This window comes from Marmota flaviventris, chromosome 10 (genome assembly GCF_047511675.1).
Source record: "Marmota flaviventris isolate mMarFla1 chromosome 10, mMarFla1.hap1, whole genome shotgun sequence".
Lineage (NCBI taxonomy): Eukaryota > Metazoa > Chordata > Mammalia > Rodentia > Sciuridae > Marmota > Marmota flaviventris.
Window position 1 is genome coordinate 121566186 of NC_092507.1, and position 23785 is coordinate 121589970.

At 44.8% G+C, this 23785-nt stretch overlaps 1 protein-coding gene across 1 annotated transcript; it reads left to right on the plus strand.

The window, feature by feature from the left end:
• Positions 1-17612: 17612 nt before the first annotated feature.
• Rptn (repetin) lies at positions 17613-21324 on the plus strand. The gene is made up of 2 exons (XM_071618664.1): positions 17613-17744; positions 20230-21324. The coding sequence occupies exons 1-2, from the start codon at positions 17613-17615 to the stop codon at positions 21322-21324; spliced, it is 1227 nt and encodes a 408-aa protein (XP_071474765.1).
• Positions 21325-23785: the final 2461 nt, after the last annotated feature.

The following is a 23785-nucleotide window of genomic DNA, read 5'->3' on the forward strand; positions in this document are numbered from 1 at the left end:
ACAAATGTGGGGACTTTGTTAGAGGGGGTTAGGTTTCCTGGTGAACCAGCTTCGAGACCAATGCTGGAGAGAAGAGGGAGTAAGGGAAGGGCTGGTTCATGGTGACCTTGCAGGAAACCAAAAGGAACCCTCTAAACTGATGGTCCAGCTACTGCCATGGGCATGTCCACGGAGGGCCACAGAACCAAGGAGACAACCCTGGAGGCCTCTGGGGGGCCTGCTAGATGTACAAGTCACCCTTATCATTGCCATCGGTGGCAGCGGCCAACGTTTATTGAGCCGGGCATCGTGCCACAGTTTACTGTAGATAGTGAATTATGCAACATACACAACTCCATGGGTCTCAGGGGACTGGGATTCTGATCTCAACACTGCCTAGCCATGTGTCATATACACTGTGGGCCTCCATTTCCGTGTTACAAACAAATCAAATTTGATACTGTTATTTTCAAGCGGTTTAACTGCAGAAATCTTTCCTCAAAGCCAAGCTTAAAATGTTTTACAGATTAAAAAACAATAGTTGAATGGGTATAGGCAGCAGAGTTCTACCACCAGGTCCCTTCCCTCAGTCCCTGACAGTTGCCAAGGAACACAGTTTGAAAACCATTTAGTTAGAGATAGGCAGTATGGTCTGTCCCAGCTTGAGGATTCTCTATAGAGGTAAATATTTCTCTAAACCAAAGAAGCCTATGAAAGATAGGATGTGTCCCTGTAAGGGAGAGAAATCACCTCTACATCACTACTTTCCCCTTAGTTCATTCTTTTTTTTTTTTTTTGGTACCGGGGATTGAATTTAGGGGCATACAACCACTGAGGCACATCCCCAGCCCTATTTGTATTTTATTTAGAGACAAGGTCTCACTGAGTTGCTTAATGCCTCGCCATTGCTGAGGCTGGCTTTGAACTTGTGATCCTTCTGCCTCAGCCTCCAAAGCCACTGGGATTATAGGTGTGCACCACTGTAACCAGTTCCTTAGTTCTTATGTGGGTTCTTCAACTGGATCTAGGAATCAAATTAATGTAGGAGTTGATTAACAAGAGAAAAGCATTAAAATGGTATTAATTTTACATGTACATGGTGTCTTTACAATGTTGTGAAAGTCCCAATAGGTGTTTAAGGCATACTGCTTTTATACTTTTTACATTGATATATATATACTTTTAGCCTGGCATGGTAGCTCATTCCTGTAATCCCAGGGACCCAGGAGGCTGAGACAGAAGAATCACAAGTTCAAGGGCCTCAGCAACTTAGCAAGGCCCTAGACAACTTAGACCTGTCTCAAAATAAAAAAAAAAACTGGGGGCTGGGGATGTGTCTGGGGGCTGGGAATGTGGGTCAGTGGTTAAGTGCCCCCAGCCCCCAGTACAAAAAAAAACCCAATACTGTTGTGAAAGAGTGACAGGACCTATAGACTTCTAGACTAGGGCAGTGAATTGTAGGGATGTTACTAAGAGAATGGGAACGGAGTAGAAACTAGTGGAAGATAAAGTTTATTTACTCAGGTTTGTTGCAGCCCTAATTACCAGTGTCTGGTGGTCAAGGCTGTTGCCGGGCTTTGACATGCAAGGAACATCCCTTCCCAAAGAATCTTTATGGTTTGCTGCATGTCGGGAAATACAGGTCAAATGGCCTTTTCCAAAGCTCCTCAAGTGATTAAAATAACGAAGACTTCAACACCCCAATTAGTAATGTCCCACCTTATAAGATGGCCCATCTTTGACTCACCCCCAAGTTCAGTCCCGGGAGAGATCAAAGAATAGCTGCAGACATGTGGTTGTTGTAGACACTGAGGGGTGGGTAGATTTAAAGAAATTGGGAGGAGAATGGAACATTTTAGAGAGGACTACCACCAGAGTAGAGGTGTGGAAGTGGTCCCAGGGCTCGGCATAGAGACCATTTTAACTAGAGCTGGGAGTCTGGGAGGGAAGGTGGAATTAGATGATGAAGACTCAGACAAGCCCAGGCCCCTGGTGCCCACCCGGATCAGTGAGGTGGTGCAGGCTCTTTTGTGACAAGGAACCAGAGGGATCTTGAAGAGTCTCTGGCTGGGGATGGTCATCAGCAAACTTTCTTGACACCTGTGATACCCCTTACAAGTTCATCAGGTGCCAGACGCCTGAGCTCTGTTGTCGGGAGGCCCCATCAGGGAGAGAGGTGGGCTCCAAAAATTGTTTGCAGGCCCAAGGAGAAACAGAGCCATTGCCACAGGGAAATCGGAGGCTTAGCCATGCATTGTGTCGGGTAATTTAGGAGGAGCTAAAAGCCTTTAAACTACACCCTATGCTTCATTCCAAAATGTCACTGATCCTCTGTAACATTCTGGCATTCTTGAGAACGTGTGGGTGGCAGCAGCTATTATCCTCATTAAAGTGGGAAGTAAAGGCCAAGGAGGACTCAGCCACGATGCCTAACACAACCAGAAATGTGAGATGAGGAAGGAGTTGAAATCTGGAGAGACACTCTACAAAGGAAGGAATGCATAGAAGCCAAACAGCAAAGAACTTAAAAGGAAGACAGCCACAAGATCAGGCTTCCTTCCCAGCCAGCAAGACGCCCCTGAGCCCCTCTAGGTCGGAAGGCACCCAGTTCTGAAGCGCCACCCATCTAACCGTCCCAGCACAGCGTTCCACATACGATTGGGTTTCCACTTACCTATTTCCTTCTTCACCTTGAAAGGTCCACAGAGGTATGGGTCCCTGTCTGTCTTGTTCATAGTGTGTCCCCTCATGTTTACTCAGTGAATGAGAGAGCTGGGACAGGAAAGAAAATGAGGATCAGAAGCACTCGCTAAATGTCAATAGCAGGCTGTTAAAAACCCACAGGGCCTCTGGTTGGGGCCAGAGAGAGAACTTCACCCCTTCAGGCCGTTGTTGAATCTCACCTTCCCTGGCCACCCAGTTATAATCACAATCCGTCCCTGCCCCCTAATCCCACCATCCCAGCCCTTCTCATCTCCTACCTTCCATATTTCTCTCCAAAGCACATGGCACTGACATATCAGACACATAAGTGACGTGTCTCCCTACCCTAGAATACGAAAGCTGCATGAGGGCATTTCAAAGCAGTGCCTGATGCAAAGTAGATATTAGTAAACACCACTGACTGAATGAACTGTGAAATGAATGAGCCTCTTCAACCCAAGGCCTATGAGAGTCTCCCGATTTTTCAAATGTAAACATTCCCTTCTGCGTTTCTTCCCTGTGTCTCCCACTCGTGAACGCCCAAGTGAGATGTAGACCCCTTTTTCCCCACTCTTTCTCTTCCCAACACCCCTCCCTCCTGCTTGCTCTGAACAACCCTTACTCTTTGCCTTCTTCCTTCTTTTTCTCATTACATCTTAAATGGCCAACTGGAAGCCAGCCCTTTGTGCATTGATCCAAGAGTCTGCCTGTAACAAAGGCCGGGGCACTACGGAGACAGCCAGACAGCCAGACAGCCAGGAAAGGCACCCGCACTATCAACAGATTCTTTTTTAAAGAAGTTACACAAATCGATATTGTATTATATCATATAAATATATTGTATTATTCTATTTATTATTTTTTACACATATGCATTTCATTTTTATTGACATACGGTCATCATACACATTTCTGGGGTGTGGTGTGGCATTTCGGGACACACACGCAGTAATGTAATGGCACATCAGGGTGACTGGGACGCCCATCACCTCAAATGCTGATCATCTCTTTGTGCTGGGAATGGATTCTTACTGTTCAGCTGGTCCCACATCTTGGAGAAGGGAGTTCCACCAAATTATGACCTGTTGTTTAAAATGAAACTTCATTTTGTTTGTCCTAAACTTCCCTTTCTCATTCTAGTGTTTCAGTACTTGCAAGCATAGCACATCCCATAAGCCTTTCCTATCTCACAGTCTTCCTCTGTACCCCTTCCCTGGGGTCATCCTCTCCAAATGAAGACACAATTTTGCCTCCCAGTCCATTCAACCAGCTTTTACCCACCCGGTCAGGCCCTGTTCTAGGCACTGAGGCTGCAAGTTCTTACCCTAGAGGGGAATGATAAATGAGCAAACGTGGACTCCATGAGGTGATGGTGGGAAGTGCTAAAAGAGAAGCAAAGCAGAGGAGGGAAGAGAGCGTTAGAAAGTGGTGACGGGTGGGAGAGGTTCGGTTCTCTCTACTGAGTGCCCAGGGAAGCCTTTTCTGATACGATGACGTTCAGTAGAGAGCTGACTGAAATGAGGAATTGAACCGTGTGACTCCGAGGTGACAGCCTTCCACGCAGTGGGAACTGTAAGTACCAAGGCCTTGAGGTAGGAGATCCCTTATCACCACCTCCTACTCGCCTTTACCTGAAATTTTCTGATCATGTTTTACTGAAGGATATGGAGATGAAGCCCTTAGGAAACTCACAGTCTGGCGAGGAGGGTTGTCAGGCCAGAAGACAGAGCCCAGAAAACGTGCTGAAGGAAGGTCGCAACACAACGTCAGAAGACACAGCTAGGAGGCGTGCAAACACATGCACGCCCACAGCCACGTCCTCGAGAGGCAGTACAGATTCCTGGGGTCCCTTTCCTGGGTCATGAAGCATAACTCAGAGACTGCCATTCCATACGGATAATTTGGCGGGTGTTAGTAATGATAACTACAATAGCCACTATGCATTAAGCAACCACACGTCAAGAGGCATGAGGCATGCTAAGACCTGATATACAGCAATAGTGCTAAGAGCACCTCATATGCTCGAGTGCCTCCTAGGTGCCAGCAGAGTTCTAAGCACTTTGTTGTCATGACAGTTCCATGCTGCCGTAAGGAGAAGAGACTCTGCAGAGGCCAGGATCTTGTATGTTCGCAATCTAGAGGTGGTGTCTGCTAAGTGACAGGAAGATACTGCGTCTATCGAGGTCAGCCTAAAGCAAAAAGATTGCATTCTTTCATGCATTCTGAAAAGACTGAGGCAGAGGGACACCAACAAGAGAACAAGGTCCTATAACAAAATCAAGCCAAAGCTGGCTTTTCAAAGGAAGGACACCACCCGAAGCTGAAGCTGCTGATCTGGTGTCTGGGACTGAGCCACCCATGCAGGAAGGCACTGCTTGGAGACAGGGGAAAATGTGAGCATGTAATGACTGAGTGACAGCTGAGTCAGCAAATGCAGCTTGCAGCGTCGGCAAACATCTACTCCAGCACGCCACATCTGCAGAACTCCCCTGAGTCCTCCCGCTCCATCTCAGAATGAGTCCTTCAAGCTTAGTGAGAGTTCGCAGAGCCAGGAACGGAGATCAACTCTTCAGACTCCAGATCTTACTTTTCTCCCCCACGGTGCAGTTCCACACAAGAAATATTCCTCACTAAATGTCTTATTTTATATTTGGCCACAATCGAGATTCATGTCACCTTCCTGCTGACTCTCTGAACCAAAGAGATGGTGGCCCAAAACCATGATCACCATGGAACAAAGGATGGAAACAATCTGAATTTCTTCCCTGTCTTCTCCTCATCCTATTAGTGGTCCTTCCTTTGTGAGCATTCCCCCCTCCTCTTCTGTAAGATGCACTCCTGTCTGACAAGCCTTTGGTGAGAGAGCCTTACCCATGACGCTACGTGGCCACGGGAATGGATTAGGAAGGGCCAGATTATAACAAAAGTGAGAGGGCAACAAATTCTATAAAATGGTATACTCTCAAATTAAAGGCACAGATTTGTTAGCCTCTCAAATTTCCTCCATAGCTTCTCAGATAGGGTGGTGCAGGCAGCATCTCAACACTGTGGGTGATTAATGTATTGAATAAAAATAGTGATCTCTGCTCATAAAGTACTTGAATTCCTAACACACTGTATAAATGGAGGCCTAATGAATGCAGCGGTGTGCCCTAGGGGGTCAGCTCTGACGCCCAGAGAGTATCTAGAAAGGTGACAATGGACAAGCCACCTCCGGAAGGAAGGAGAGCATCCTGTGACTGACTGCACAATCTCCTGTGCCAAACACTAGGCCAAACTCTCCCATACACGAACCTGTTGAATCTCTACCACGATCCTGGACACCTAGGATTTCCACACAAATCTGCCTGACCCTCAAACCTGTGTTCTGTCTGCCTTGCATTGGATTAGTAAATGTAACCACGAAAAAAGCAGAACGTAAACTCTCAGGACAAGAAAGAGCCCACAACACATGTTAGAAAATCTGGATTCTAACTCTAAGTTTATGGTTCACCTCTTGTGTGATCCTGTATACCCCTGTAAAAATCCCATCTTCTCTCCTGAGACTAAATGTTTTCCTTTTCAAAGGCAAGACAACTGGGGGTACTTGAAAATGTTGTTTGGAAAGTTTTAAGGGGCAGAGTCTCTGGTCCCTCAAGATGACAGGGAACCTCCTTGCACTCACCCTCCATAGCCTACATGGGCTCCGAGAGGCCTGCTAAGGTGTGCCTCTCCCCTTGCACACCAGCACACAGGTGCTCAGATAGACAGCCGGCCTCCTGCTGAGTTTGACCTGCCTTGGTAACAGAAGCCCACCTGGGTGTCCCCTCTGCTGCCACTTCTCCTTCCTTATCCCTTATCCCTTATTCCTCCTTCCTTATCCTCCCCTCTGCTCTTGGAACTGGAACGTACTGCTGTTTCTGCTGCAAGAAGCATGATTTCTTTCTTGCAAGGTGACTGGGGTCATATGGAGCACTTGTGACCACAATAAAGAGGATGGAGATTAAAGGAGGATGCGTAGGCAGGACCCCAAGGCCAAGTGGTTCAGTAATTAAGCCAAGTCATGATGGAGGCACACAGAAGGGTGTGAAGCTGCTGGAGCCCAGGCACTGGGGATAGGAGCTGCGGGAGAGGAAGTGCACGTCTGGGCTAGTCCCACTGATGGGGAAAAATGAGTGATGATGCAATTTTGCTTTTACCCCAAACCTGACCCCCCAACTCTGCCATAACCTCTCCTGAAATCCTTTGCAGCCCAGCACGGTGGCACATGCCTGTAATTCTAGCATCTCGGGAGGCTGAGGCAGGAGGATTGTTCAAAGCCAGCCTCAGCAAAAGCAAGGCACTAAGCAACTCAGTGAGACCCTGTCTAAAATAAAATACAAAATAGGGCTGGGGGTGTAGCTCAGTGGTCGGGTGCCCCAAAGTCCAGTCCCCAGTACAAAAAAAAAAAAAAATCCTTTGCTAATAGGTCTGTCTTCCTCACCAAACATTTGTTAAGAGAATAAATGAGGGAATGAACCAGACAACCAATGAAGAAAACTCTTGCTTGTCCTCTAATTCTTCACTCCTTCCTTCTTATTTCTCACCTGGGCCAAGAGTTTGTTAGGAGGACATGACAAGGAGGTATATCATTCAAGCATTAACTGCCCTCATTTAGGGGACCAGGCAACAAATCACAGAGGATTGGCGACAGCATTCCTCCTCAATTCCAGATAATCTCCACCAAAGCCCCTAGGCCATCCCTGGGGCCTCTAACATTCTAGCTGAGTTTTTCTGGCAAAGACTTCAGAAGGATTAATACCCTGACTCAACAATGGAAGCTTTGCAATAGATCCCTGCATTCACCCTGAATCAAGCATCCTCCTGCCTAAATGAGACACAGGGAATGGGACACAGGCATTAGCTTCTCAGGGACAGCGCACATCTGTCCCTCCCTCTGGGCAGTCTTAGAATTGACAGCTGTCAAGAATGGCCCGGGCATCAACCTACCTGGGTGAGATGCAGGGCAAGAGGGTCTCTGGAGGCCCTGATGAGTCAGTTTCTCATACACACTAAATTCAGCTTGTCCACTCCAAAAACTGCCTGTACTCAGACTAGCCAGCACCACAGAAGCATTCAGCGCCCTACTGATCAGAGCTGTGTGGCTCCTGGGCTGTGACTCAGGTCCCACCTCTCAGTTGGGCCCGGAAACATCAGCATCCAGCTATTTCTGAGAAAACTAAATTCTTCCTGTGTATAAACCTTTTACTACTCATTTCTTAGACCTTTTGAAATTATGATGGCCCAGCATTGATTGGTCCAACTTCCAACCCTACCTTTCTTCCACATGCTATATAAGATTTTTCAATGTTCACACATTATTCTCTTTATTCCCAAGAATCAACAAATTACAAACAGGTTATAAACCCCAAATAAGAACTCCTCAGGGAGGAGTTCTTATTTGGGGTTCTTCTGCAGAGGCAGAAAGTCAATCCTGTTCAGCCCCCTACCAACAGGGTTCAGGGGAGAATCCAAAGAAGGGGAATTGAGGTTTCTGCCCTCCGGGAATTCATCCTTTTATTCAGAGGCAAGAATTACACCTGGGGAACAACATAAAGTGCTAAAGACACATGAAATAAGAGCTTGCATGTTTTAGAATCCTAACTCTTCTAGAGTTACAAGAGCTGGAGAAAGTCAGCTGATCTCACATTTAAATCACTCACCTGTGGGTGATGAAGAGAGAATGTAGGAGACAGCAATATTAGGAGAAATCTCCCTTCATAGAGCTCAAGGTCTAGTGAGACAGGCAGACATGAACAGACATCTGTACAATAGTAAAGAGAACCTTATCAACATGGAGAGAGGACACAGAGTGCAGGGTGAGGACAAGGAACAAAGAGGCGAGTTCCAGCCAAGACATGGAAATTTTTGCATAAGAAAGTATCTAAATGTGTTTCAAATTGGGGAATTTTAATAGACTAAGATCAGGAGTATAGGGTCCAGGAGGAAAAAGCAGTATGAATAAAAAGAAAGAAAAGAGCTAGGGATAGTGTGCACACCTGTGATTCCAGTTACCTGAAGCAAGAGGATCGCAAGTTCAAGACCCACCTTGGCAACTTAGTGAGACCCTGTCTCAAAATAAAAAGAGTTGGAATGTAGCTCAGTAGTGGAGCATCCCTGGGTTCAATCCCCAGTACTGCAAAAAGGAAAAAAATAGAAAGGGGTTTTGTTAAAGAACATAAACAAGTCCCACGTGTTTGGAAGAAGTAAGAATACATCAAACTGAATAGATCTGCTTTTCATGAAAGGCTTTGAATAGTATGTTAAGAATTTTGGACTTCTGGAAAACAAGAACCTTCTATTCATATTAAAAATGGTAGCACTTCTTGAGAAAAGAGAATTGTTCTGCTAGTGTAAAAAAAATAAATAAATTTGAAAGGAAGATTGCAGACAGAAAGATCTCTTGATAGTTACACAATAGTCCTAGCAAACAGGAATGAGGACCTCTTCTGAGCAGTAGCAGAAACAGAATGAAGAGAGAGACAAGAAACAAGTCCATACAGAATCTCAGCATGCAGAGGGACCTCAGGAGCACAGACTTGAAGGGGTGGGAATCATCCAGTTCAGCCAGCTGTCCCTCATTTTATAGATAAGGAGGGAAATCAAGTCACAAAGCTGAAATCTCTTTCCAAAGTTCACAATGAAAGTGAGCCTAGGGCTCTGCTGAGAACCAGGGATTCCAATTCTCAATCCAAGTGTTCTCTGGTGCAACAGGCTGGGGGTCCAGGAAAGGTAAGAGGAAAATCGGGACACTTGACCGTTCTTAAAGGGAAGAAGGCACACGCCTGAACATGCTTCCACATACTAGATTTTCCAAATTCACCCGTTCCCATCCTGATGTAGTTGACCCCGGGGTGGCAGGTGGGAGTGGGACAGCTGAAGTTTGTGATCTAATGAATCAGCAAATAATACCTAAATGCAATGAAAACTTCACAGATTACAGGCATATTCACCCATCTCCCCACCCCATTTTCTCCACTCCCACTTTCCCTCAGGACATATTCATTCCTCTGGTCAACAAATCTTTATCAGTTGCCTACTACTGCAGTGCTTTGGTAGCTTCTGGGTTAGGAGATTGTGCAAGACCTCTGGAAGGTGCAGAACAGCAGCTCTAACTCCATATCTCTTACCTCTGCCTAGCTGCATCTTAGCCAGGCAGACTGAGCCTGCTGTCATTCTCAAGTCAGTGCTTTTGAATCACTGTTCCTTGCCATTGGTTTTTTTTTTTTTTTTTTTTTTTTGGTGGGGGCGGAGGTACTTGGGATTAAACTTCAGGGGCACTCGACCACTGAGCCCCATCCCAAGTCCTATTTTATATTTTATTTAGAGACAGGGGTCTCACTGAGTTGCTTAGTGCCTCACTTTTGCTAGCTTTGAACTTGCAATCCTCCTGTCTCAGCCTCCCAAGCTGCTGGGATTACCATGCCTGACCCCTCTCCATCTTTTTTTTTTTTTTTTCCTCTCCATCTTAACTCAAAACAATGTGGCAGGGCTGGGATTGTGGCTCAGGGATAGAACACTTGCCTAGCCTGTGTGAGGCACCGAGTTAGAGTCTCAGGACCACATATGAATAAATGAATAAAACAAATGTTCATCAACATCAAAAAAAGAATTAAAAAAAAAAAAAAACAATTTGGCAGTTCTTCAAAAAGTTAGAGTTCCCATGTGACCCAGCAACTCCATTTCTAAGTGAAGAGAACTGAAAACATAACCACACAAAAAAACTTGTACAACAATGTTCATAGCATCATTATCATAATAGTCAAAAGGTGGATCTGGGCACCTCTGTAATCCCAGTGATTTGGGAGGCTGAGTCAGGAGGATCTGGAAGTTCAAGGCCAGTCTTGTCAACCTAGCAAGGCCCTCAGCAATTTAGCAAGACCCTGTCTCAAAATACATACATAAATAAAAAGGGCTGGGGATGTGGCTCAGTGATTAGGTGCTTGTGGGCTCAATGTCCGGTACCCAAAAAAAAAGAACATGACAAATGCCCATCAATGGATTAATGGATAAGCAAAATGGGGTATATTCATACAATAAAACACTATGTAGACATAAAAAGGAATGAAGAACTAATACATGCTACAAAACATTATCTGAACCTCCAAAACATTATCTGAAGTAAAAGAAGTCTGTCAAAAACACCACAAATTATGTGATTCTATTCCTGTGAAATGACCAGAATAGGTGACTCCACAGAGACCAAAAGTAGACTAGTGTTTGACAGGGACTGAAAGAGGGCAGGGCGGGGGATGACTTCTAATGGGCACAGGATCCCTTTTAGAAGGACAAAAGTGTCCTAAAATAGATTTTGGTGATGGTTGCACAATGCTAAAAGTGTTAAATCTCACACTTTACAAGGGTGAATCATACGGTGTGTGAATCAACTCAATAAAGCCCGTTAGCAAAAAGGAAGTGAAAAAAAAAACTCATAAACCTGATCAGAATGATTCAAATCTGTCACTTTCTTTCTTACTTACTTTATTTATTTACTGGTGCTGGGGATTAAACCCAGGGTCTGGGGCATGCTAGGTAAGTGTTCCACCAATGAGCCACATCCCAGCCCTCACTTCCTTTAAAGACGTCTCTTACTGGTCTGTGGTACTATTAACCATGCTCTAGGAATTACCTAAAATCCCATCAGCAATGACTTCTGACTTTTTAACTCATTTCATTTGGGAGAAAGATGTGGACTGAGACATTAGGAAGGGAGAGATAGTGGACTCAGGTATCCAAAAACAGAATCCCATGACAGAAGAGACTTGGTCATGTAGTGGACTCCAGGACCACAAACCCAGACTAAAAACCATGCACTAGACACCGCCCCTCCCCAACAAAAACCCTAGGCCTTCTTCATTTGGCTCAGAACGCTTTCTCTGACAAGGCTAAAATATCGCTGAGGCCGGTGTTACCTTCAAAAACCACTGACGCCTACAGATGTCATTAATAGAGAAATGGCCTGTAATTAAGAAGAGGGAGATTGACCTGCAAGGAAAGATTTTAAAGTGAGAAGTTATTTATGCAGATGATAATAAATGACCTTTCAATATCGAGAAATCTGAGGGAATCTTTATGTCTATTAATTAGTCCCACTCCTCTCCAGGGGAAGGTGTTGTTCATTTGCTTGATCTGCAATTTATCCACCTGCTGAATTCCAAAGGGCTAGCAGAAATGCAGTGTCTGCCCCAGCACGACACGGGGGGCCTTCCCTTGTAGCACAAACAGCCATCTGCTGGACCCTGTGGGTTTCTTTGCACTGAAGAGGCACTGGATACCCCAGTAGAAGGAAAAAGGAAGTCTGAGAGTTCCATGATAATTATTCATAATGATTGGACCAAAATACAACAAGGAAGCATTCTGCAACCTCTATAAGCTCAAAATTGCACCTGTCACCAAGGCCTGCAATGGAGAAAAAAACTATAGGGACTAAGAAGTGCATCTTCAGTCTCGCTCCAAACCAATCTCCAGAGCCATCAAGTGTAAAAACAGAGGGGTACACTTTCTATGTAGGTTTTTTTTTTTTTTATGAATAAAAGCATCTGTCCTGTCTCACCGAATGAATAGATCACAAGCTTTGTCAGTATTGGGACCGTTGAGGTATGGAGATGCCCAGGAAAATAATAAATATCTGACTAGCTAAGTGCAGGGAATCCTCGTTTCCAGGATGGATTCCTTCATAGCATGTCATTAGGAAATCACTGCTGTCTATGTGGAAAGCTATTTCTCCAGTTGAGGAATAGGCAATTACCAGTTGTGTTCCAAAAGAGGCCGTGTAACACAGGGACTGTGCATGAGGGCTTTGGAATGAGGAAAAGACCGATCCAAACCTCATCAGGCAGCTGTAAGCTGTGCAGCCTTGAATAAATTATTTATCTGACCCTCAGTTTCCTTGTTAGGGAAACAAAGTCAATGCTTTCTTCTTCATGGGTTGTTCTGCAAATTAAATAGGATAACATATACATATGTGATACTTGACATATAAAAAACATAGAGCCTAGCACACAAGACTTCAATAAAATGTAGCTTAGAAACCTCTTGCCTTGGAGACCAAAAGACCACACTCCAACATGATGGTATTCAAAGTATCAAAACACACTGGAAAACAATGAAGAAAAAGAGTGTGTGTTTACAGATTGGCTTTCTCCATTTCCCACAGAGAAAGAGAGAAGCACAAAGTCCTGAGGCCTCCATCAAATTTGTGAATTGAGCAAAATTAAAATATTACATCTAAGGCCCCAACTAACTTTGATTGGAATCACAGAATCTTAGAATGTTATCGCCAAAAGAAAGCTCCAAACCTCTCCTTTTACAGATGAAGAAACTCAAGGTCAGGGGGTTAAGTGATTTGCCCCAAATCATCCAGCTCATTCCCCAATTCCTTCAATACAATACACATAAGAAAAATCTACATTATTTCTATCCACTGCAGCTTCTCCTTCTTCCTGGTAATCAATGTCCCCCTACCCTAACAATGACAATCAGATTTGGGAAGCAATTCGAACCACCGACAATGATCTTGTGTGTATTCAATCACCCAGTGAGATTAAAAACTCTTCAAGACCAAAGTTTGTCTCTTATCTCAGGGCCTACAAAAGGGCCTCTCATATGTTCACAAATACCCATTTATTAACTGATTGGCTGATCAACACAGTTCTCTGCCCATCCTTAAGAACTTATTAAGTGTTAAATGACTGTATACACAGAAAATCCTACTATTAAGAACATTCTCTCTCTCTCTCTCTCTCTCTCTCTCTCTCTCTCTCTCTCTCTCTCTCTCTCTCTCTCTCTCTCCACTGCAGCATCAGGCAAAGACAGCTGCCCATGTAACCAAAAGAAATAGTTGCTAGGGAGCCCTGGAACATACCAACATAAAGAAGCATTGCTGCTCTCTCTCTCATGACGCACACACCCCAAACAAACTGTCCACCAATTTCAAAGAAAGAACGTGGAGGACTCAAGGGAGAGTTTTAGACATTTTATTACTTACTCTTTGGTGGCAGCAGGCTGAGATGCCATGGAGCGGTGCCCCACATGTACAAGCAGGGGCACAGTATAGGGTAGACTGCATGCCCACTAAATCCGTGCAGGAGGATTCCCTTAGATGCTTTATGAGGACATTCCTTTACCTTGCCATCAGGTCACTCTGTTTGGATCCTCTCCTAAAGACTGGAGATAAGGAAAGTTGCCAGCTCCCTCTTCACATTTTTAGAGATCTTCTGGTCTCACTGCAAGCTTCCCTGGCCCTGTTTATTGTTTAACCCAACACAGGATGGTACTGTCTTTAGCCCCTACCTGTCCCGCCTCCACACCCCTTATTTGCCTCTAGGATTAATCAAATCTTCACAAGAGAAATAAAGAAGAACACTAAGGAGAGATACAAAAGCATAAAGAGAATCTTCATGTGACCTAGTTCTCAAGATCTATAAGCAGATTTAAGCAAGTCCTGACCGGTACTGGAAGACTTCCAAGAACAGAGGACGTAGGCTCCTACAGGGAGCATAACCAGACTCTGAAAAGCAGAAATCCTGCTGAACGTCGGTCAGGAGGGGCGCGGAGCATTCGGTGCTATCAGGTGCCATGTAGAAATTACGTTCCCTCAGTATGCCACAGTCCTGCGGTTATCGGAACTTGAAGACTTTTGAGTCACGTTCTCTGCCCCTCATCTAATCTGCCCCCAAACTATCTTTTTTTTTTTTTTCCTCCTATCATCTATCCACCTCCCGAAAGTTTTGACCTGCTGAATCCAGGTCAAAGGACTCCTAACTGGTACCCCTATTCTGATATTCCTCTTTCCAATCTGTCTTATGCATCCCAGTCTAAGGTGACAAACTCGTCCCAGGCTTCCCAGAACTCTCCCAATTTTAACACTGAAAATCTCACATGCTGGGAAATCTCTTGGTCCCAGACAAACTGAGACAGCTGGCTACCTACTGTGGTCAGATTAAAATCTTCCCCCAACAATGCCTGGATCAGGTCACTTTTCTGATCAAAATGGTCCCTGATTCACATTTCTCATTAAAATAAACCCTAGAGTCAGTCCCAGGTCTATACCAGAGAGTGTGTAAGAAAGCAGATTGGGCTGGGGTTAGAAAACAAGTGTGCTAGGCCTGGCTTCTGTCACAGTCCTGGGGGCCCCTTGGAACATCACTCAGTCCAACTGAACTCAACTTCCTGATCTGTAAATAAGGAGTCTAAGACTAGATTTCCTTTTCAGCTCCAAAATCCTCTAACTCTACCTTTCTATGTATCCTCTCTCTTTGTTCAGACTTAGTTCATCCTAATTCAAACACACGTGTATTCTCACCCTTATGCCTTTGGTCCTTCCCTTCTCCCCACCCAGAATTTCTTTGCTTTCTTTTCTGCCTACCTGAAGCCCAAGCCCAGGCCATCAGAACACCACACGCACCTAGGTTTTCCAATACTCAACACTGACCATGTCCCACCCCTGTTGTTCAATTTTTTTTTTCAATGTGAAGCCTCATTATTCCAGGTGGATGAAAATCTTCCTGTACTTTTGTGATTGCTTTGCAGAATTCTGAACACATCATAAATAATGACAAGTGTCTTCTACTAATAACTGATTGGTTGTAAGATATATAGGAAAGGTATAACCAGAGACCTAGATGTGAGACAAAAACCGAAATACAGATAACTCTAGAATTCTTTGTACCTTACACAAAACTCTGCAATGCAATAATCAATTTACCCCAAGAACATTTACTAAGAATCTGCACTTAAGACACTCTGCTGGCAAACACAGATGTAGAGACGAGGAATAACTGGAGACCTAGGTCTCTGACAGTGTCTACCTCACAGATACTACAAGCTTGCAACACGTCCCTCACCTCTAACATTTTAGTAAGACTTAAAAGTCTCAAGTGGTGGCCGTTTCACCATCATAATCCCCCATAACATGTCCCCAAATTGATCATGTATCTACTTCTCCCCTAGCTTATTAACATTGGGGCTGTTAAATGGAAAAAAAAATAGCAATTCAAGGGCTGGGGCTGTAACTCAGTGTGCCTAGCATGTGTGAGGCACTGGGTTCAATTCTCAGCACCACATATAAATAAATAAAGATCCATTGACAACGAAACAATATTTTTTTTAAAAAATAGCAACTCAAAATAGATCAATATGGTAAAAACAAATATCTGCTTATTTGAAATAGAATAGTCTAAGATAAATCTCTTCCAGGAACCATATCTTGGCCAAACACATAAAACTTCCTAATCCTTGCTTTGACAGGTTTTCATCATGTAGCCAGGTAGATACCCTTCTCTGTTATGATTTGACTGTTGCCTCCCGTTAGTCTTGACAACTGACATTTATTAAGGATGAACTCAGCGTGCACCTGTCTTTTGGGACCCCTACAGCATACATGTATGCACACTCCCCTAATTAAGTAGGGCTGAAACTTGAAGAGTGTCATCTTCTGCAATGACAAACAGGTTCATGAGCAACTGGGGGAAGTAAATAAATCAAACAGTTTACAGAGAGAGAGGTTAAGCTGGGTTGAGCTGGGTTGGACCCAGAGTGATTCAGGCTTTACCACAGAAGGGTGTCTCCTATGACGACCTAGTAGGACAATTAGAACCCCTTATAAATAAGTCGAGTTTGTGGGTCTCCAGTATCCTTCCTGACTTCTGAATCTTCTGCTCACTCCTCTTCAAGAAGGTAGGACATTCACGGGGGAGCAATGGCAGTATCTGCAGTGTTCTTGCTGTAATACGCTGGGCTGGGGAGGCCTGAGACTATTCCCTGTGGGTGATAGCCAGGGGTGCCTTCCATTTCTGGGCTCTAAGAATATGATGATAGCTAGGGTGGCCTATATCTGAGCTTGTAAAATACGTGGGCCATTACTTCAATATATACTAGGCATCCCAGAACTAAGTGTTAAGATTATTCGTGGATAGCTAAGTCTCCCATAGTGGAGCATTTACCTTCTGTGCCTGTTAGGCAAGACCCAAGAGTTTGGGGTTCCTGAAGGTCAAGCCCCTGGACCATGGAGCCTTAACAATACTCAAGTGTCATTGCAACAAATCTCTACAAAGGACTCCGTTTGTCCCATTGCAATCACTATTTATTACTCATCCTCATAGGCTTCACTGTCTGCTGTTGGAAGTACAATGTGTTCTGCAGTCAGGGCTTTAGTTTGGAAGCCTGTAAACCCAGTAACTGGAAATTTTATACCACAATAGGAAATGTCATAGACCTACAGATCCCAAAAGACCCGACCTTCCAGCATAGCCCGTATGGACTTAACTGACAATGTATACTTCCTGTCGTCTATGCAGTGAATTTGGCTACGTACCCACTTGGTATTTTTATCTGTAACAGATCTGAATTTACTGATTCCGTTTTATACACAGGTCCCCAGACAACTATTCAGGCCAGAAGCACTTGCTGTAATTTAGCCTTCCAGAGAGCTTACTTGGATCATTGAGAGAGACCCTTAGCCTTCCCCCTTGCTTAATAAAAGTCCGTTAGAAGACTGAGACCTGTTCGAGGGGGTCTAATTAGTGTCCCCTCCAGTATGCTAACTGTTGGTAGAAAATAATATTCTACTACGCTGCTTCGGGCCATGCCTCTATGGGCTTCCCGACTGCCTTCCTTTTTGTTCAAGTTCTGCCCAGGATACAGCATGTAAAGCACCTACCATACATTTTTTTGTTTTTTAGTAAGTTTTCTCTTTTCTAGCAGGAAAACCAATTTGTACCACTTCTACCTTAGCACTTGATATTTGGAGCTTGACTCTGGGTATGGCTAAAAGGGGTCTCCATTATTTCTTAAGCTTCTTTTCCAAACCCAAAGCGGTTACATTCTCTCTGGAAATGGTATCCCCTGGTCTTTATCTCAAACACAGACAAAATCTTTTTCTTTTTCTTTTAGGTTAACCTGCATTTTCCAAAATGGCTGAACTCCTGAACAGCATACTCAATGTGATCAAAGCTTTCCAGATGTATGCCAAAGAGAACTGCACTTCACTATCCAAGAAGGAGTTGAAACAGCTGCTCTTAACTGAATTTGGAGACATCCTCCAGGTAAAATGCATAGACACTTGGCCCCACAGAGTCAAGTGTGAATGATTCTGACGTTTGCAACCAGAGTTTAATGTTTTATTTCATTTTATTTCATGCTGCACTCTGCAACAAAAAGAATTCAGGCAGCTCCTTAGTAGTTTTCTCCCAGCAAACACCACACACACACACACACACACACACACACACACACACGCACACACCTCCCTCCTTGTGTCTGAGCTTGAGCTTGAGTGACAGACACAACAACTTCAAAGTAATAAGCAATAACTAAAAGAAAGTCTGAGATTCATATTTTGATTTCTATATTTAATGCTGTCCATACATGTTCTCAAGTATTGTTTCTTTCTTTACTGCATACCTACTCTATGCCAGCACAAGCCTAGTCACTAGGGATATGAACATGGATAAAATTAGCTTCTCCTCCTTGCAGGATCTTACAGTGTGGTGAGAAAGAAATTGGTGAACAAACATTCAGGATATGGAACACTAAGGGATGGAATAACTCCCTCAAATGATTCTAATTAATTATTAATAGAACTGATTTTAAATAAGTCTTTCTACTCCCTAGAGTCATTTTCCTGCTAGTCCAGCAAGGGATGAGGTTCTGAGAACCAACTGATCATAGACTAGAACAAAGCCCAAGTACTTCAGATTAATCCATTTGTCAATAAGCAAAAGCCCTTGCGTGAAATGAATGGATTAGGATGTGAGCATTGATGTGCATCTCAGTATCCATAAGAGAATGTCTGATTTGGTTCTTTGTTGTTGTTGTTTTTTTATCTTCTCACAGAGACCAAATGACCCAAAGACCGTGGAAAACATACTGACCCTCTTGGACCAAGACTTAGATGGACAGGTTGATTTTCAAGAATACCTCTTGTTGGTGTTCCAGTTGGTCCAAGCCTGCCATCGAAAGCTAGGTAAGAAGTCATGTGGACACAGAGCCTCCCAGCAGGAAGAGGGGCAGGAAGTAACCCAAGACACAGGCAGACCGCACAGGCAGAAGCCTGAGGGAGAGAGGCAGAACTCCTTCCACCGTCAGTCTGAGAGACAAAGTCAGGATGCCCAACACAATCAATCTGAGAGAAAAGATAGGGATTTCCATCACGGTCCAACTGAGAGACAGGGCCAGGACTTCAGCTATGATCAGTCAGAGAAACAAAATAGGGATTCGCACCATGGTCAGTCAGAGAGACAAGACAGGGATTCCTATCATGGTCAGTCAGATCAATATGAAAGACAAGGTCAAGATTCTGACTGTGGTCAAACACTGAGTCATGAGTCTAGCACTGGCCTGCCAAAACAGCAAGAATACATTTTTGCTTGCACTCTATCTGAGAAACCAGTTCAGTATTCTCACTATGGTCAGTCTGAAAGGCATGAACAACAATCAAGCTGTGGCCAGTCTGGGAGACTCAGACAAGACTCTCACTCTAGCCAGAACAACCAACAGGAATCCGATTCTCAAAATGGACAATCTGGGGAGCTGACTGAGGAATTGAGCTACGGTCAGACAGACAGACAAGGACAGAGTTCTCACTATGGTCAGACAGACAGACAAAGACAGAGTTCTCACTATGGTCAGACAGACAGACAGGGTCAGGGTACCCACTATGATCAGATAGACAGACAAGGACAGAGTTCTCACTATGGTCAGACAGACAGACAGGGTCAAGGTTCCCACTATGGTCAGACAGACAGACAAGAACAGAGTTCCCACTATGGTCAGACAGACAGACAGGGTCAGGGTACCCACTATGGTCAGACAGAAAGACAAGGACAGAGTTCTCACTATGGTCAGACAGACAGACAGGGTCAAGGTTCCCACTATGGTCAGACAGACAGACAAGGACAGAGTTCTCACTATGGTCAGACAGACAGACAGGGTCAGGGTACCCACTATGGTCAGACAGAAAGACAAGGACAGAGTTCCCACTATGGTCAGACAGACAGACAAGGACAGAGTTTCCACTATGGCCAGACAGACAGACAGAGTCAAGGTTCCCACTATGGCCAGACAGACAGACAGGGACAGGGTTCCCACTATGGCCAGACAGACAGACAGGGTCAAAGTTCCCACTATGGTCAGTCAGACAGACAGGGTCAAGGTTCTCACTATGGTCAGACAGACAGACAAGGACAGAGTTCTCACTATGGTCAGACAGACAGACAAGGACAGAGTTCTCACTATGGTCAGACAGACAGACAAGGACAGGGGTCCCACTATGGTCAGACAGACAGACAAGGACAGAGTTCCCACTATGGTCAGACAGACAGACAGGGTCAGGGTTCCCACTATGGCCAGACAGACAGACAAGGACAGAGTTCTCACTATGGTCAGACAGACAGACAAGGACAGAGTTCTCACTATGGTCAGACAGACAGACAAGGACAGGGGTCCCACTATGGTCAGACAGACAGACAAGGACAGAGTTCCCACTATGGTCAGACAGACAGACAGGGTCAGGGTTCCCACTATGGCCAGACAGACAGACAAGGACAGGGTTCCCACTATGGCCAGACAGACAGACAGGGTCAGGGTTCCCACTATGGCCAGACAGACAGACAGGGTCAGGGTTCCCACTATGGCCAGACAGACAGACAGGGTCAGGGTTCCCACTATGGCCAGACAGACAGACAGGATCAGGGTTCCCACTATGGCCAGACAGACAGACAGAGTCAAGGTTCCCACTATGGCCAGACAGACAGACAGGGACAGGGTTCCCACTATGGCCAGACAGACAGACAGGGTCAGGGTTCCCACTATGGTCAGTCACAGACTGGGGAAACTGAAACACTAGGACAAAATAGATGCTCCCAAGGGACTCAGGGAACAGGAAGAAGCTCAGATGGTGAACAGTCAGGAAAGTCAGGGAGAGGCAATCAACAGACTCCAGGGCAGGAAATGAAGCAAAACCAGAGACAGGAGTTCCAGCCCAGGGAGGAGCAAAAGCAGAACTTGGAGCCTTGGAAGCCTGAGGCAGACAGCCAACATCACCAACACAAACTCCTAGGGCAGATCCGGCAAGAAAGGCCGTTTTGTCATGAAGGGCAATCAGGCAGGAGTGAGCAGAGCCACAGGCAGGTCCAGACCAGGCAAAGCCAGGACAAGGAGCAGAGCCACAAAGCAGAGGAAAAGCGCCATCAAAGCTGGGATAGACACAGCCGTGAGGGTCAGGAGGGCTCATGTGAGGCCCAGGACAGAAGAAGCCACGAAGAGGAAAAGCACCATCAGACAGAGGACAGACAGACCTCTGCAGATGAACAGAAGCGCCAGAGACAAAATAGACCAACTCACAAAGAGGATCAACACCAACAACAACAGGATAAACAGAACCATGAGAAGACAGACAGGTACAAGGGGTCCCCAGGTCAACAGTCCCAAGGACCCCAGCAAGAGAAATTCCACATGAACGAGGATGACCACAGCCAAAGCTCCCAAGGGGGACGATTCCATCCAACCCAAAGCCGTGGAAGGCTCCAGAAAAGTGAACAGGGTGGAGGTCACCCCACCAAGACTGCTAATGTCCCCAACCCCTTCTACGCCTACGTTCAAGAGCTGAAACGACATAACTACTAGGCTATGTGCGAAGTCAAAGAAGACACCCCCATGAAGGTCATCTTTATTCTGTTTAAAAGTTGAAGAAGTTTATCTTCCTTTTATCTACCTGCAGGGATGCTTTTGAGAACTAGGATTCACTTTTAAGGCATTTCAGGCTTTCAAGCAGCAATCCTAGGATTTTCTGGTTGGGTGAAATCTAAGTAGTAAATTGGGTGAAAGAATCAAATCTTAATTTTGATCAATCTAGGGATTTAAATCATTTCTTGGTTTGCTCTCTGAACAAGTGAGACTTGGTTGGATCACTGAAAGATAGAACACTTCTCCTTAAAGTTCAGAAACAGGAAAACTATGCCAAAGATTTACATTACAACTAAAGCGAAGAAACTTGGGCTTGGGTGGGCTTTGGCTCCGGTGCATAAAACATCAGAAACTGCAAGCATCGCAGTCTAGACTAGAATGAAACACCGTGAGAGGCTTCCAGGAGACCATCCAAAGTCACTGACATCCCCCACGCCCAGGCCCTACCCCTCAGCAGAGGGAGTATCCATCAAGTGCCTGTCACAAGAACTGACTGAACCCATTCCAACTCAATGCCTTTCTAGTTTCCAATCACATAAAAATAGAAAGCATATGTCATCTGTTAGCAGATCCCCAAAGGCTATGGATCCCCATGATCCATAGCTTCCAAGTCCTGAAAACCCTTCCCAATAAAATCGATGTGCAGACCACAGACTTGTATTCAAATACTCAATAAACGATTGGTGAGCAATGACTTTGATGGCTTTTTCTTCTTCTCTGTGGAACCATGTTATCTTTAATTGTGGGCCCTTTTCCAAGAATAAGACCTCATTTCCTGACTTCTGACTTTCTGGGCTGTGATAAAAATAAGGATCAACATGAAACAAATAAAAAAAGAGTCAAAATGGAACTTATCTAAACATAGCTTTTGGCTCCCTCCCCCACCAAGGAGTTACATTTGACTCTTACCCCTCATTCACGGCCACATTCAAATGGTCACTGATTTTTGCCAATTCTGCATCCTCCATGATTTCTGAGTATCTTCTTATATCTCCATCTCCTCTTGCCTTAATTTTCTTTTTTCAGAGAGGCTCCCTGGTAACTTTATTAACTTATTAGCATGGCTCATGGACCCTTTACTCTCTGACCCAAGATGACCTTACTCAGCCCAATCTAATGAGAGGCCATTCCCAGGAGTATCCAGTGCTCCCGTCATGCCAAGCACTTGGCCTTTTCTTAGTTCACTGGGGTCTTTCATGAATCCATATCTTTAAATACAACATTTTATCATCCTGAAAATTCCCTCCCTGTTTTCTGCCTGGTCAAAACCCAGACATTCCTTGGGTCCCAGTTAAGACATCACCTCTTTTGAGCAGCCTTCTTAGACATGCCAAGCAGTGATTTTTCCTAATCCCCACTCACTTCTGTTATATTGTTTGGCCCATCTGTAAATTATCCTCCCTGCCAAACTGGGGATAAGACCTCATCAGCTCAGCTTGGTACTGCTCAGCTCTTAGTGTAGCCACTGATGTTCAGTGCCCCTCAATAACTGTTTAGAAATAGAGAAAATGATTCTGGCCTCAGAATAAATTTAACTGGACATTTATTGAGCATCCTCTGTACATAAAACACAGGATAAGACAAGAGAGACTAAATGAACCTCTTACAAAATTAGAGCTCAATAAATAAAACAGTAACCTTTTTAACTATTTTTAACAAAAAGGATGTTATGCCTAGAATAATGAGGGCTGGATTATTAGAAATCTGCAAGAAACTCCTGGGACTACTGAGTTCAATATATCACCTGAGCTATAATTCAGGATTCAGAAACCTAGGATCCTGAAGCTGCTGGCATTGCTACCAAAATTGCCTGCCAACAACCACACCTCTATAAAATTGCTTTCCAAAACAAACAACCAAAATCATAGAATGATGACCTCTGACTCACTCTTACCTTTCAAATGCAAGCACATCTAATTGGAAAAAAACATTAATTTGCATCCACAACTGTTGGTGCAGCGACTTGTGGTAGTGCCGGGGTATTTTTGCTGATGGTGTCATCGGTGGTACAATTTTTCCAAAAGGAGCCTTCAATTGGCTTGGTGTATCCTCCTCCCTTCTGCTTGTGATGGTAGTTCAGCTAAAATTTGGGGGCCAACAGAGGTGAGGCAAAGAACCTCACCCCCCCACTGGTGCATAGGCCTATCCACAAGTATGGCTGTATGCTGGACCAGTAGTCAGTGACGGGTAAGATCCAATTACAATGGTACCAACCTAAGACAGGAGGCTGACGCCTTGAGGTCAGCTCATCCGATGACGGGTAAGGACCATATGTAGTATTGGACCATCTAAGGCAGGCACGGTCCCTAAGCCACATGCTTGTTGTTTAATTAAACAGAGAAGGGGAGATGTTGAGAGCCACAGCCGAAGCGGCCCCAGCAAACTTCCAGCTGATTGGCTC

Bases quoted from the DNA above. Each gene is read 5' to 3' on its own strand.
- Rptn (XM_071618664.1), top strand. From the start codon at position 17,613: ATGGCTGAACTCCTGAACAGCATACTCAATGTGATCAAAGCTTTCCAG. The intron at 17,745-20,229 runs GTAAAATGCATA...CACTATGGCCAG, and splicing joins AATTTGGAGACATCCTCCAG to ACAGACAGACAAGGACAGGG.